This window comes from Schistocerca americana, chromosome 7 (genome assembly GCF_021461395.2).
Source record: "Schistocerca americana isolate TAMUIC-IGC-003095 chromosome 7, iqSchAmer2.1, whole genome shotgun sequence".
Classification (NCBI taxonomy): Eukaryota; Metazoa; Arthropoda; class Insecta; order Orthoptera; family Acrididae; genus Schistocerca; species Schistocerca americana.
In genome coordinates, this window is record NC_060125.1 from 516745829 (window position 1) to 516761162 (window position 15334).

At 42.5% G+C, this 15334-nt stretch overlaps 1 protein-coding gene across 1 annotated transcript in view; it reads right to left on the reverse strand.

Annotated features, from left to right (window-relative positions):
* LOC124623189 (E3 ubiquitin-protein ligase Iruka-like) overlaps window positions 1–15334 on the reverse strand; it is a 150256-nt gene that overhangs the window by 1518 nt on the left and 133404 nt on the right. The window contains exons 6-7 of the mRNA XM_047148995.1: window positions 13820–13935; window positions 530–642 (exon numbers count right to left, since the gene is read on the reverse strand). Of these exons, the coding sequence (XP_047004951.1) occupies window positions 530–642; window positions 13820–13935 (229 nt within the window). The remainder of the gene's footprint in view (window positions 1–529; window positions 643–13819; window positions 13936–15334) is intronic.

Below are 15334 nucleotides of genomic sequence, written 5' to 3' on the forward strand. Positions count from 1 at the left end.
GTGCATGTGCGTGTGGGAGGGGGAGGGGTAGGGGGTGGACATGCCGAACTCTGGAACTTCAAAAATTAACAGCCCTGCAATTTCTTCATGCAAGTCACATTCGAAATGACATCCTTCATCATATGTTACTATTAACAAAACGGGGCAAACATGAAAGTTAACTCATTACATGACAAAATACAAATAACAACAAAGAGGATGGAAAACTAACATGAACTGCTGGAGACACACATGAAAAGTAGTGGGACTGCTGGTCTACTGAATTGCATTGTTCTTCAGAGCACGAAGTTAATATTTCAAATATTTACTCAGCTTTTGCATTTATTCTCTTTCTTGCCTCTACTTCTGAAGAATAATTGCTCAAAATCCAGATATCATGCATGTATGTGCTTTTTTTTCCTTTTTTCTTCTTCCAAAGATACAAAGTGAAAAAAGCAGGAAATGACTAGGCTTAAAATCAGTTCTTTGTACCACAAATATATGTATATATACAGTATAAACAAAACATGTTAACATTTATTTTAATTACCGTATCAGTGCAGCTAAACTTGAGGCCATACTGGATACAGGGCTACTAGGTGTAGTAGAAATCTCCTCAATATCTTCTCCAAGAGTCTTTCTACAAATTGGACAGGTCCCATGCTGAAACCAATTTTTTATCATAACATGGAAGGTAGATTTGGGAACTTGAGAGCAGTGACATAAATGTTAGGTCTCTTGGAACATTTAGATATCTATGCAGTAGCTTTTCCTTTGCCCTATAGTATCAGAAAAAGAGAGACTGCACCTACTCTGTTAAATACAACCAGTTTGAAGATTAATCTGATGTTCTTAGTCAACATGGCACCAGAAGACATGCTGCAATAAGAACAGTGAAGCACTGATGAACTGGTTGGAACAGGTAGATCTTTATTTGGTGTTTGATGACAAAGATAGGAAACCTTCATTCAGCTATAGACTCCACTCATGCTGGAGCCAACCCTGTGTTAACAAAATGTTTCTAGTCTTTGTGGGAGGAACAGCAAAATGCAACACAAGAGGGCCACTCAAAAAGAAAAGAACATTTATTTCTCCAGGTATTTTTATTTTTAAGATAACTTTTCTTACATTGTTTTACAACATATTTTGGCGTCTTAGTTACTTTTCTACATAGTTTTCATTTAAATTTATACATTATTCATCGTCCTCAACAAGCTTTCATAAGCCTTCTGCATATTCAGTTGCCACCAAGTTGTTGCACCACAACACTGATGTCTTTCAGTTCACTGTCCTTTCCATAGTGCTTTCCACCCAAAAAAAATCCTTCAGTTTCAAAAAAAGGTGTAATCACTTGGAGTCAAATCCAGGCTATAAAATGGATGTTCAGAAACTTATCACTTAAACTGCCAAAGCAAATTTTTCATCAAAGCAAAATAATGTGGGCGAGCAGTACTACAAAGAAGCACAATGCAGCCTACCATAGTTCAGAGGATACGATGTCAAACACTGAGATGGCTGAGGAACTGCTACGTCATGCATGACGTTTAAATTTATGACTTCCTTGCTAGTAACTTATTTGTAACATGTTTCACTGGCAGTATCCACACAAGCTGCTGAATATCATCATCATCATCATCATCATCATCATTTAAGACTGATTATGCCTTTCAGCGTTCAGTCTGGAGCATAGCCCCCTTATACAGTTCCTCCATGATCCCCTATTCAGTGCTAACATTGGTGCCTCTTCTGATGTTAAACCTATTACTTCAAAATCATTCTTAACCGAATCCAGGTACCTTCTCCTCGGTCTGCCCCGACTCCTCTTACCCTCTACTGCTGAATCCATGAGTCTCTTGGGTAACCTTGCTTCTCCCATGCGTGTAACATGACCCCACCATCTAAGCCTGTTTGCCCTGACTGCTACATCTATACAGTTCATTCCGAGTTTTTCTTTGATTTCCTCATTGTGGACACCCTCCTGCCATTGTTCCCATCTACTAGTACCTGCAATCATCCTAGCTACTTACATATCCGTAACCTCAAGCTGCTGAATATACCTACACAAATATATCATTGTACAACACACAGTTCAAGAGATATGATGTCATAAACACTGCAAATACCACATTATGCACGAAGTTTTAATATATTTATTTTTTATCATTAAGACACTTTTACCGTCGAGTCAACTTAAAGAAATCCCAGACACATGGCAGTGCTTTTGACAGCTTTCAACAAAGCAAAAACAGCTTTAGGCAGAAATTATAGCCGTCTATAGAACTGTAAAGAGGTGTGGCCATAGAGACGTTTATGAAATCGTGTTATAGATATGAGAAGCAGCTTAGAATACAGAAACTGTGGTATGTTTCTCAATTTGGATACTGTACTTACACATTTGTACATTATGCATATTGCTTTGTATGACTGTTTAGAATGATAACATTGAATTCACTGGTTCTGCTTCCTGACTTTATGCATAACCCAAGTCTCTTCATTAGTAACAATGTGGTTCAAAACTGTGTTGCCATCCTTTTCGCAGCGAGTGAGGAAAGTCAGTAGAGGTCCCATTTGGATGGATGGAGATGGTGATATGGGTGCATGACGGCAAGGTCTTTAGTGCCCATGCAAAAGCAGATTGACACGAGTGTCAGTAAAATATCCGGTACAGAAAGATAAAACAAAGTGAAACACATGTAACGAAGGGTAGAAAATGACGTGTGGACCCACATTGAAGCAGGGGCGTCAGTAGTGAAACATCAATGACACAATCTGGGTTTCTGGAGGCACCAAGGTGGAAATCTGCTCCAACCTCGACATAAAACATTAAGACCAGCCACATACATTTCTAAAATGCAATCCTGGGTGTGAATCCCATAGGGCTCGTTGCTCATTGCCAGGTATGAAAAAGCCATGCCAGTGGAAGCCAAGCAATGGTACGGTATGCAGGTGTGTATGGCAGGTGTATATATCTGGCGCACCGTAAGCACCAGTCGCTGATGTGAAGTGGCGGTTTACCATCCTCTGCACAGTAGCTAGGTATGGGGCTTGTTCTGAATGCCCCAGTGTCCAATTGAATGCCTTCATGATGCACGGTGTCCAACATTTTCAAATAAGGAGATCTCGCAGACCATGCACCCATAATCGAGCTGAGACCGCACAAAGGCCCTATAAATCCGGACCAGACAAGTCCTGTCTGCTCCCTATGTAGTGTGACTAAGACAATTGAAAATACTCAGAGCCTTAAGCAACCATTTCTTCATGTCCTTAAGATGTGGCAACCATGTAAGTTTGCTGTCAAATATGGGACTCAGAAATGTCACTGTGTCTATATACACTCCTGGAAATGGAAAAAAGAACACATTGACACCGGTGTGTCAGACCCACCATACTTGCTCCGGACACTGCGAGAGGGCTGTACAAGCAATGATCACACGCACGGCACAGCGGACACACCAGGAACCGCGGTGTTGGCCGTCGAATGGCGCTAGCTGCGCAGCATTTGTGCACCGCCGCCGTCAGTGTCAGCCAGTTTGCCGTGGCATACCGAGCTCCATCGCAGTCTTTAACACTGGTAGCATGCCGCGACAGCGTGGACGTGAACCGTATGTGCAGTTGACGGACTTTGAGCGAGGGCGTATAGTGGGCATGCGGGAGGCCGGGTGGACGTACCGCCGAATTGCTCAACACGTGGGGCGTGAGGTCTCCACAGTACATCGATGTTGTCGCCAGTGGTCGGCGGAAGGTGCACATGCCCGTCGACCTGGGACCGGACCGCAGCGACGCACGGATGCACGCCAATACCGTAGGATCCTACACAGTGCCGTAGGGGACCGCACCGCCACTTCCCAGCAAATTAGGGACACTGTTGCTCCTGGGGTATCGGCGAGGACCATTCGCAACCGTCTCCATGAAGCTGGGCTACGGTCCCGCACACCGTTAGGCCGTCTTCCGCTCACGCCCCAACATCGTGCAGCCCGCCTCCAGTGGTGTCGCGACAGGCGTGAATGGAGGGACGAATGGAGACGTGTCGTCTTCAGCGATGAGAGTCGCTTCTGCCTTGGTGCCAATGATGGTCGTATGCGTGTTTGGCGCCGTGCAGGTGAGCGCCACAATCAGGACTGCATACGACCGAGGCACACAGGGCCAACACCCGGCATCATGGTGTGGGGAGCGATCTCCTACACTGGCCGTACACCACTGGTGATCGTCGAGGGGACACTGAATAGTGCACGGTACATCCAAACCGTCATCGAACCCATCGTTCTACCATTCCTAGACCGGCAAGGGAACTTGCTGTTCCAACAGGACAATGCACGACCGCATGTATCCCGTGCCACCCAACGTGCTCTAGAAGGTGTAAGTCAACTACCCTGGCCAGCAAGATCTCCGGATCTGTCCCCCATTGAGCATGTTTGGGACTGGATGAAGCGTCGTCTCACGCGGTCTGCACGTCCAGCACGAACGCTGGTCCAACTGAGGCGCCAGGTGGAAATGGCATGGCAAGCCGTCCCACAGGACTACATCCAGCATCTCTACGATCGTCTCCATGGGAGAGTAGCAGCCTGCATTGCTGCGAAAGGTGGATATACACTGTACTAGTGCCGACATTGTGCATGCTCTGTTGCCTGTGTCTATGTGCCTGTGGTTCTGTCAGTGTGATCATGTGATGTATCGGACCCCAGGAAAGTGTCAATAAAGTTTCCCCTTCCTGGGACAATGAATTCACGGTGTTCTTATTTCAATTTCCAGGAGTGTAATTGTCCCTCATCCTCAACTCGGGAAAGTTTAAAATGGAACGAGAACGGTTAAAAAGAACACACATAGACTTCTTGGTTGAAAACTTAAAACCACTCTTCTGCACCGATTCATCCAAATGTCTAAGAGTGAGTTGCAAAAAATGGTTCAAATGGCTCTGAGCACTATGGGACTTGACATCTGAGGTCATCAGTCCCCTAGAACTTAGAACTACTTAAACCTAACTAACCTAAGGACATCACACACACACACACACACACACACACACACACAATCGATGCCCGAGACAGGATTTGAACCTGCGACCATAGCAGTCGCGCGGTTCCAGACTGAAGCGCCTAGAACCGCTCGGCCACACCGACCGGCAGTGAGTTGCAACAGAAGTGTTGTAGTGGCAAGCCTGGAAGAAGAGAAAAACACAGAGAAGTTGTCCGCAAACAAAGAACACTGGGCAGGATTCTGCACTGCTGACATAATATTACTAATAGCTACGGCAAAGACAGTCACACTTAACACACAACACACTACCTTGAGGGACATTGTTCTCCTGCTCAAAGCGATCAGAGAGGACGTCACCGACTCAGTATAAAAAATACCGTAGCGAGAGAAAGGAACAAATAAAAATGGGAAGACAACCATGAAAACCCCCAGTCGTGAAGCTGCTTGAGGATAAGATGACTCCAAGTAGCATCGTAGGCCTTCTCGATGTCAAAAAATATACCTAAAAAGCAATGTCAACACAGGAAAGCCTATTGTATAGCTGCCTCCAGGAGGGCCAGGTTATCAAAGGTGGAGCGATACCTCCTGAACCCACACTGAAAGCAACTTAGGAGTTTCCTGGATGCTAACATCCAGACAAGGCAGCGGTTGACCATCCACTCCAAGGTCTTCCCCAGGCAGCTAGTGAGGGCAACAGTGTGATAATACTCGGGCACGTACAGTCTTTCCCAAATTTTAAAAGAAGAATCAAACTGGCCACGAGTTGGGAAAGTGACCTGATGCTCAAATGGCATTAAACAGTGCGAGGAGGGTACCTTTGTTTTGGTTGGTGAGGTGCTGCAGCATACTGTAATGAATTTGTAGTGACTGGGGGATGTATCAATGCAGAATCCAGCTCCAAGTAGTAATCTTCATCAGAGGCAGACCGGAAGTCCAAACTGCTCCTCTCAGCAACCGCTCTATGGTGCTGGAAACCTGGATCCTGACTGGCAGTTGTAGTAACTGTGGCAAAATAGGCCGCTGTCATGTGGGAAATGTCTCGCGGATTGGTTTCAAGAGCACCATTCTGCATTACAGCAGCCATGGGGCACCTCCCACCTCTCCCAGAAATTCACCTCATGCTCTCTAATACAAAAGAACTCTTTGTGGAACGATTAATGGTGTTCAGGAACTGTTGCCATGACCTCTTCTTGCTCTCTCAAATAATCAAGCGACACTTTGGACTCGCCACCCAAAAGGCTGCAAGATTATCTGCAGTTGGCTTACACTTGAACTTACGCAGAGCCGCACGCCTAATCCTGATTGCAGAGCGGCATTTATCACTCCACCAAGGGACAAGGTGGTTCCAATCTGCTCTATGGAGCACCCATCTCTGTGGCAGAGAACGACCCAGTTGCAGTGCAAAAGTGCGTAATCTGTCCTGCATTTAGCAAATACGCACACAATGACCTCAGAAGCCTCTCAACTGCTCTTCCCCGGGACATGTAGTTGCAAAGCCCCAAAGCATATTGTGTGCATTAGAATCACCACAGATGTTGAAGTGGTGGGGGAGCTGTGTAAGAAGGTCACTAAGAGCCTCTTCATCGAGCACATTATGTGGCGGCGGGTGAAGGCAACATATTGTCACTGGACGACGCAAGATCACCAATATGGCAACTGCTTGTAAATTCATTGTAAGGGAGAGAGGTGAGGAGTGGTAGTCGGTATTGACAAAAATACCTGCTTCTACCCTAGCTCTCTCTCCACTCAGGTTGTCATCTCTGTGGACTACATAGCCCCGAAGCTCAAGGGTGTATGATTGATGGAAAAGAGTCTCCTGGAGACAGAGACAAGACACAGGAGTCTACCTTGAGAGGGCAGATGAAGTACCTCCACATGCATCCTGAACTCCTGCAAATTCCACTGAAGTATGGGAGCCATTTATCACAGGGTAACACATTCATCCTGTCTCTCCGCCAGGGTGGGGAGACAGCAACAGGTGGAGGGGCAGTTGTGGGTTGAGATGATTGGCCCACACATACCACATACTCAATCAGCACTGGGGAAGAGTCAGATGAAGCACGAGGTAAAATCACATCGACATGGTCAGATGGTTTGCCACTTGATTTTACCTGCTCTTGCTGCTTTACAGTAGCTTTTCGCAATTTTGTAGGCTTTGCTTGAGCCGGAGTAGGAGTGGTAATAGACGTGCTGAGCTTCTGAACAGCTTCAGCCATTGGAGGTGCCTCAAGTTGGCCACAGTAATTTCGTTTGCTATTATGAGGGGTGGGGCTACAGGTGTTGGAACACTTGCTGCCTTGCAAGTGCACTGGCACGCGCAGGTGTTAGTGCCAATACTCACCACTTCCGTTTGTATAGAAGCATCAGATTTCGAAGTAGGCTTCTGAAGCACGGACGCAAAAGATGTAGCAAACGTGGGAGGCTGCTTCATCTTGTAAATCTTTTTGGCCTCACCATAGAGAATACGCTTAGTTGTTTTTATTTCCTGTTCTTTGCGTTCCTCTAGAAAGATTCTGCAGTCCCTATTCCCAACTGGGTGTTGTCCAGAGCAACTGATACATTTAGGTGGAGACTAGCAACCAAATCCTTCATGAGCGGTCTTACCACAGTTGCCACACGTCTCTTCTCCTTTACACCTGAGGGTTGTATGCCCAAAAAAGCAGGCATTTAAAACAGCACATTGGGTTTGGGACATAAGGCTGTTGGTTTAGGCAAAGAAAGCCTGCCTTGATGTGCTTTGAGAGTTTGAGGGTGTTGAAGGTAAGAATGAAGGATTTCACCAGATTTCCATCCACCCTTTTCGTAACATTCTGAACATCCACAACTACCTCCGGAGCCCACTCACTCTTCAGTTCTTCGAGTGGTAAATTACAATATCCCTACAGGATACAACACCTTTGCTAAAGTTCACAGTGCTGTGAAGCTCTGTATTAATGGCATATTTGCCCAGGCACTTTCCACCCTGTAGGTCAACAGCTTGTTGGGAACTGGATATTTCAACCAAAAGCATCCCACTTCGCAACCGCTTTGCAGATTTTAAAGTCCCAGCAATTCCTGCTAAGCTCTTCTGGATGTAAAATGGCGAGACCTTCTCAAAACTACCTTCTTTCCTTTTTATTACTAAAAACACATTCTGATTACTATCCTGTGCTCTGTTACTCTTTACTGCTGCGTGCTGCCTTACTCTTGCGTCTGGAGGGCTGGCTACTCGAGCCCTCGGCCCACCCATTCCGCTGGGAGAAGGAAAAGATTTCTGAGGATGAGCAACTAGGGAAATAAGGGTCCACTCGAGTAATCCTCATACCCGGCAGGTTCCCCAGAGCTAACAACTGTTCCACCTCAACAGCCATGCATCTCCTCAGCACGCGGCACACCTTGAGATTGAGGGTTTTTTTTGCATAAAGGTTTATTCCGACCTTGCAATCCGGGTGCTCAAGCCAAGATCCCCATTCCCTGAGACACACAACGTTCCACTGCCGTGCCGCACAGTGGTCACTGAAGCGCACCCAGAGCTTACAGTGACAGGAGACTGACGGCGCTTACCAATTCCCAGTTCAGGAGGGTCTCCAAGCCTGTACCCAGCAAACAAAAGCTGAGCCCCTGAGGGCAGAGATCCCATTTGTTGTTTTTGTAAGTCGAGGAAACCACTAGACACATACTTTTCTATAGCCCAAGTGGCCACTAACAATTTGATGAAGAGCTGATCATAAAATTTCAGAAAAAGTACAAGCTCAGTCTATCCTGTTGATCCCCCCCCACCCAATCCTTGATTTGAGTTAGTCACAGCAAATGGTCAGTTTGATCGTTCATCATGGATATTCTTTTGTCTACCACTGAACATTATGCACTATTTCTGAACAGAAGCTCCATTTATTACACTTCCATAAACTTAGGTTACCTGTCTGCAAAAGACATCCACCCTACCCAAATTTACAGTCAGAAACTGTATTATACTCACACTTGATGGTATAGTTAATTTTGTCACATATTTTTAAAGTTGCACAAATAAACAGTAAAGAACTGTTCCTGCTTGGTGTCACATAGGTGCAAATGATTAGGAAGGTCAATGATACAGCGATGAATGAGGAGAGAATTGCACAGCTTGTTAGATCAAAACATCATTTACTTTTAGAATGACCCTCTTACCTTGTGGGTCTCAAAAGAATGCAACCCATGGTGAATGCTGAAACACACAAGTTTTATCTCGACCATAAAAGAATGGGAACCTGGACATCAACTACTGCAGTAAATTAATACGGAGAGAATGGAAAAGGGGAAAACTATAACGGGTTTCACACAATCAAGCAGAAAAACATGATCTCTTCTGAGATACATCATCACTATCCTCAAACAGCAAGCGAAAATGCCCTCATGACAAACTTTACTAAAGGAGAAATGAAGAAGACTAAATTCACTGGGAATGAAAAAGGTATCTACAATGAATCATATGTTTGCACAATTCATAAAAAAAAAAAAACTGGGAATCTTGCTCAATTCTTGCTTGAAAATTTTTACACTGACAGTCCAACATTGGGATACATACCAAACCAGTTTAAAACAGTTAAAAAAACTACTGTCATACTAAAACAAGTTACTGGCAGTAATTTGTATTGTCTTCACTGGATTTTCATAGCTTAACTACATGTTGTAAACTGCTCGAGAGGTTTACGTGTAACAGAATATAACAAACTCAAGTGCATTTTCCTTTTGATATAATATACAAATATGCTGACAGTGTCAGTCCTTCTGAACAAGGTGGCTTTTGGGATAACCATAGTTGCTGTGAACAAGAATTACCCTTGCTGACACTCAACTGAAACAAAATTCTAAGACCACCTACAGTAGTTTTCTTTGAGGAGCTGACTGTCCTTACTGACATGGTATGGTTTAGAAGGCTTGTGAAGCTAGAGAGAATAATTTACATCCCAAAACTTCTCAGATACATTGAAAACATTATAAAAAAATTGGACTGGTGTGAATAGAACTCTTACACTGACAGTTCCAAACAAACTTAATTATGTATATAGACAGATCATTCATTTTCAGAATCTCTACCATTTTTACCTGTTACTGATATTGACACTGACAAGATATTGGTTTCGGAGATTCCAAGAGTTTCGGGAATGTGTTAATTTCAATAATATAAATGTGACGTAAAGTCGTGCAAGAGACAGGAGACTTAGTATAATAATGATCAGTAGTTTTCCATTCAGACAGAATAGGTCATGATGGTAAAAGTCAAACATCAAACAAGGAATGACTTTATTGCTCATATGACGCGTTTCGAAATTTATCCCTCATTAGATATCCAGGAGCGATTACTCATGTAGTCTTAGAGTCGTATATTAAATAAACATCTGGAAATGTCATATCTATTTTCAGTAATCACTCCTGGCTATCTTAAGACTGATAAATTCTGAAACACATTATATGAGCAAAAAAGTAATTCCTTGCCTGATGTTTGACTTAATAGCATTGTGACCCTGTCAGCCTAAATGCAGATCTACTGACTGTTTCGATTTCAAGTTTGACACCTAATGACAAATGAAAGAAATGTTATTTCATATGATGTAATTATGTATTAACAATTTTCAGATTGTTTTCTTTACTTACACTGTAAAAAGTTTCTTCCAGCCAAATTGCAGGATTCTAGGCCAATGGGAAGTACACTATAGGTTTCGATAAGCGAGTTTTATATATATAATTATAAATTTACAGTTTATGGTTTTTTTTGTACTGTGAAACTTCCTTTTTCCAAATTTCATGATTCTAGGTCTACAGGAAGTGCCCTATAGCTTTTGATAGCAAGTTGCGAATGTTAAGGTATGTGACATAAATGGGTGTATCTTTTTATTGCACAGACTTAGAAGGTTCAATTTTTTATACCACCAAGGGACCATAGACATCAGTATGTGCACAAATTTCAACTTGATAGCTGTACACATTCCTGAGAAAAATGGTTTTTAACAGAGAGATAACAAAGTGTTCTTATAAGGGTTCCGTCTTTACTGATTGACGTAAGAAATCCTAAAAACCAGTACTTCGGAGTCTTTGTAAGACAAAATACTAATAAATTGCTATTAATGAAAAATGAGCTCCCACAAGGATTACTTTTAACAATTTAAATAATTTCTAACTAACAGGGACAACTCATTGGGTAGTTGAAGCATTGTGTAACTGACAGGCACAGAAAAATGAATAAAAACTAGGCTAACTTTCAAACAAATCCTATAAGGAACTAAAGTACAAACACACAAGTGTGTGCATGCATGAGGGCACGCACATGCATGCATATGTCAGTGAACTATAGCTTATTAAAGTATTTGTCCGAAGACTACCGAAGTTTTCATTATTTTTTGTGTGCCTGTCATAGCTATCCAAACAAAATATGTAGATACAGATCTGCGAAAGTTGAATGAATATTACAAGCCGTGGTGACAGTTTCGAAATCCAGCTTGAACAGACATTGTGCACTGTATGCATTCCACCTTAATAACCAACTCGCAGAATCAGAGCTCTACGTTTCAGTATGCAAGTAGCTGACATAACACATTAACTATCCAAACTACCTTGGCATCCCACTTCATCATTCCCCAACAAATACAAAATAAACAATTCTAAACAAAGTTCCTATTGAAAGTGTGGTAAAACATTAAGTTATGAGACAGTCCTGTATTTCTTTTAAATTTTTACCTCAGCGAGATTTGGAGTCTAGAGAGGCCCGTATTCTCATGATATTTGAACAATTTCCCCCAACGTTATAAAGTCTTGAAGTTCCTTAAGCTAATTTGTCTCAACTGCCTGTGCATTTCAGGAACATTATCTTCTTGCCTTGAAGGGGCTTAACATAGTACCTAGTGTCTGCTGAAAAGTATGGTGCCAGTGTATGCACTTCATTAATGTAGACATACACCTAATTGAGTCAGTGTGCTTTGTAAATGAAATACCTGAATCCACGCCAACACCAAAACTCTCTTCACTGCAGACACTACCCTGCCAGACCTGATGGGGTAACAGGTCACCATTACAGAATACAACAAGTCTCATACACCATTAATCCCCAAGTAAACTCCCAATCCATACTGTGCAGGATAATGCTCTGTGCTCCCACCAGAAGACCCACACACCTGTATTGGAAGACTAGGTCTTGTTGCAGTGTCAACCCTTCTTCTGGAAGAGGCAAGACTTTCCACTGTAATGATAACTAAAACGCCACTATACAGGTTCCAGGACCTGAACTACCCATACAGGTATGGTACTGCCCAGACAGAGTTATAACATGCTATGCCAAAACTAGGACTACTCTATATATACATAGACAGGATATTGTCAATACCCGAAATGCGACTGAACAAAAACTGCACCGACCATGGACCACAGAATCCAACAGTGTTCCAAGACAAGATATCCTGGAAAACAGAGTTCCATCACGGAAACTATAACTAAAGACCTGACTTAATATCTAACACTGCCAAAGATTTGTGAACGTGAAAATATTGCATAAAAGTAAAACAATGGAAAATCCAGGATGGAATAATGACAATATTATGAAACGGATATATTGCTTCTCATCATACAGTGGATATGTTGAGTCGCAGATAGGCACAACAAAAAGACTACTAAACAGGTAAGCTTTCATAAAACACACACACACACACACACACACACACACACACACACACACACACTGTCTCTGGCTGACCTCGGCAGCCTTTAACAAGGTGTGTGTGTGTGTGTGTGTGTGTGTGTGTGTGTGTGTGTGTGTGTGTGTGTGTGTGTGAAGAAGGGCGCCTTTTGGACGAAAGCTTATTGTTTGGTGGCCTTTTTGTTGTGCCTGGCAGACATATATCCGCTATATGAACTTCGTCTTATCACCAGTTGTTAAGTTCCTTCAAGGCAAGAAGACCATGTTCCAGAAATACACTGCCAATTGAGACACATTAGCTTATGAAGCTTAAAGAGAGGAAGTTACGTAATGATATTATAACTTTGGGGAAAATTGTTCAAATGTTCATGATAAGTTGGGGGAGAACGGGCCTCCCTCTAGGGTCAAAATATCATTCAGGTAAAAATGTAAATGCAATACAAAACTATCGCTTTATCACAGTGTTTCACTGAACATTCCAAACGTTTTGATGGAACTTTGTTTACAACTGTTATCTGACGTGTCATGCTGCCGACACAGTTCATGAACAAAAAGTACAAGAGAAATTAAGGAGCACATGTGTTTGAAACATATGCAACTGTAGGGTCAAAGTAGTATCGAGTTACATGTTGAGCCAGAAAGATTCATGCGAAACCAGTTTCACAGGAAAATCTTCTTCTGCTGCTGCAACACTATTCAGGAATCTGGTAAAATAACCACATTTTTGCTGTGTCAATGATAAATGGGAATACTCAAGGTCATAAATTAAGCACTTTCATTATTATACGATAACAATTTTAAAAAATGTCACAACAATTTGTCATCAGTCATTTCATCTTCATGTAAAGCCTATACTAAACATACTTCTGAATAATTCAAAGTGTGCTGATTGAGAGAATTACTTGACGCAGTTTCATGGATAATTTGCAATAAACCTATTGAAATGGCATGGAACAACTCAGTTTTCAGTATATAAAGATATAAACTGGCCGTTTACACGGTATTAAAAGTAACAATAGCTTAAATTCAACAAAATATTTCAATTTCATGCAGATGCTTCGACTTTTTATCTATTCCCTTTTTTATAACTTATCAGCCCTTTATTGAAAAATACAGTTTTTATGTAATAGACCATGCATGATAAACCTATGGATGCACCAACAGCCACAGTACCCCATCCACTATAGAATATTCATATATATATAAAAAACTACAACCTACCAGTTCGAGCCATGGTATAATGCAGTTTTCATGGTACACATGTTCACATGGTAACTTGCGAACATGTTCATCAAGACTAAAGTCTTCCCAGCAAACTGAACATTGCAGACTTTTACCTGAAAAAAGTAAAGAATTAATATGAGAACTTATCTTTTAAGTGGGTGACATAGCAACAGCTTCAGTGGAACCAATACCATTACTTTCAATGGTTATCTCATCATACTCCCTTTCCTGGAGAAAGACCACACTTGTCTTTATATTCTTTTCTTTGTTAACAGCAGGAGAAATAATGTGGTACAAGTACCCAAAGCATTCATAGTAATAAAGTCGACCACTAAATGACGCTCAAGCATGAGGATCATGGGCCATTTTCCTGTTCCAAATATACTGTTTTACATTTTCATTGTTTTACCTGCCATTTTCAAATAGTCTAGCAATTCTGTAGCAAACCTCCACTTTTACCTTCACTATATGTGGTAAGATTCTTCATCGAAGAATGCCTCAAGTGCTACATACACTGAGAAGCCCAAACATTATGAACACTGCCCACTGTGAGACAATGCAGCATGAGAGTGCTGCAGGCACGTGAAGCGGTACAGAAAGTATATAAATGGATCAGATACAAATAGGGAATTATTCTAGTGACAATACAGGATGCAAATGGGGAAATGACTCATACAATCCATAAGAAAGAGCTGTACAAAGATAAAGTTCGAAGAGACTTGCCACCAACAGCCAAAAAATTGGGGCTGCGACCTGATGACGACGGTGAGCGAGTTTGATAAAGGGCATAATATTATAACCTTTTGCTTGTAAATGAGCTACTCAGAAATGGTAAAGCTGGTCAGCTGTTCATGTGCTATGAGTGTAAGGAGAGTCGGTGACCGGCAGTGATGCAACAGCTATTGGATGACCTGCAACGTGGAGGTCAGAGGCTTGCCCACTTTGTAAAGCAGGTTCAAATGGCTCTGAGCACTATGGGATTTAACATCTTAGGTCATCAGTCCCCTAGAACTTGGAACTACTTAAACCTAACTAACCTAAGGACATCACACACATCCATGCCCGAGGCAGGATTCGAACCTGCGACCGTAGCAGTCTCGCGGTTCCGGACTGAAGCGCTTAGAACCGCACGGCCACCGCGGCCGGCTGTAAAGCAGGACAGATGGCGATGTGTGATGACCACGTACAACGTTCACGCAGTCAAAAGTGTTTCTGAGCACACCATGTTGGTTGTGTCCAGATAGAAAATCACCATGCGAGTGGTTACTCAAAACATGCACTACACTACATACGTGGAGTGGCAGAGGCAGGATTATACTTTGGGAGACATTCATCTGTCTTCCATGAATCACTTTAATCCCTTCATGACTGATGTCTCCCCTGACTGCAATTGTATCTTTCAGCAGAATAATTGTCTGTATCACAAGACCAGAATCATGCTACAGTAACTTGAGAAGCAAGCACAATAGTAATTTCACATTGATTTCTCAGCCAACAAATCTTCCTAATCTG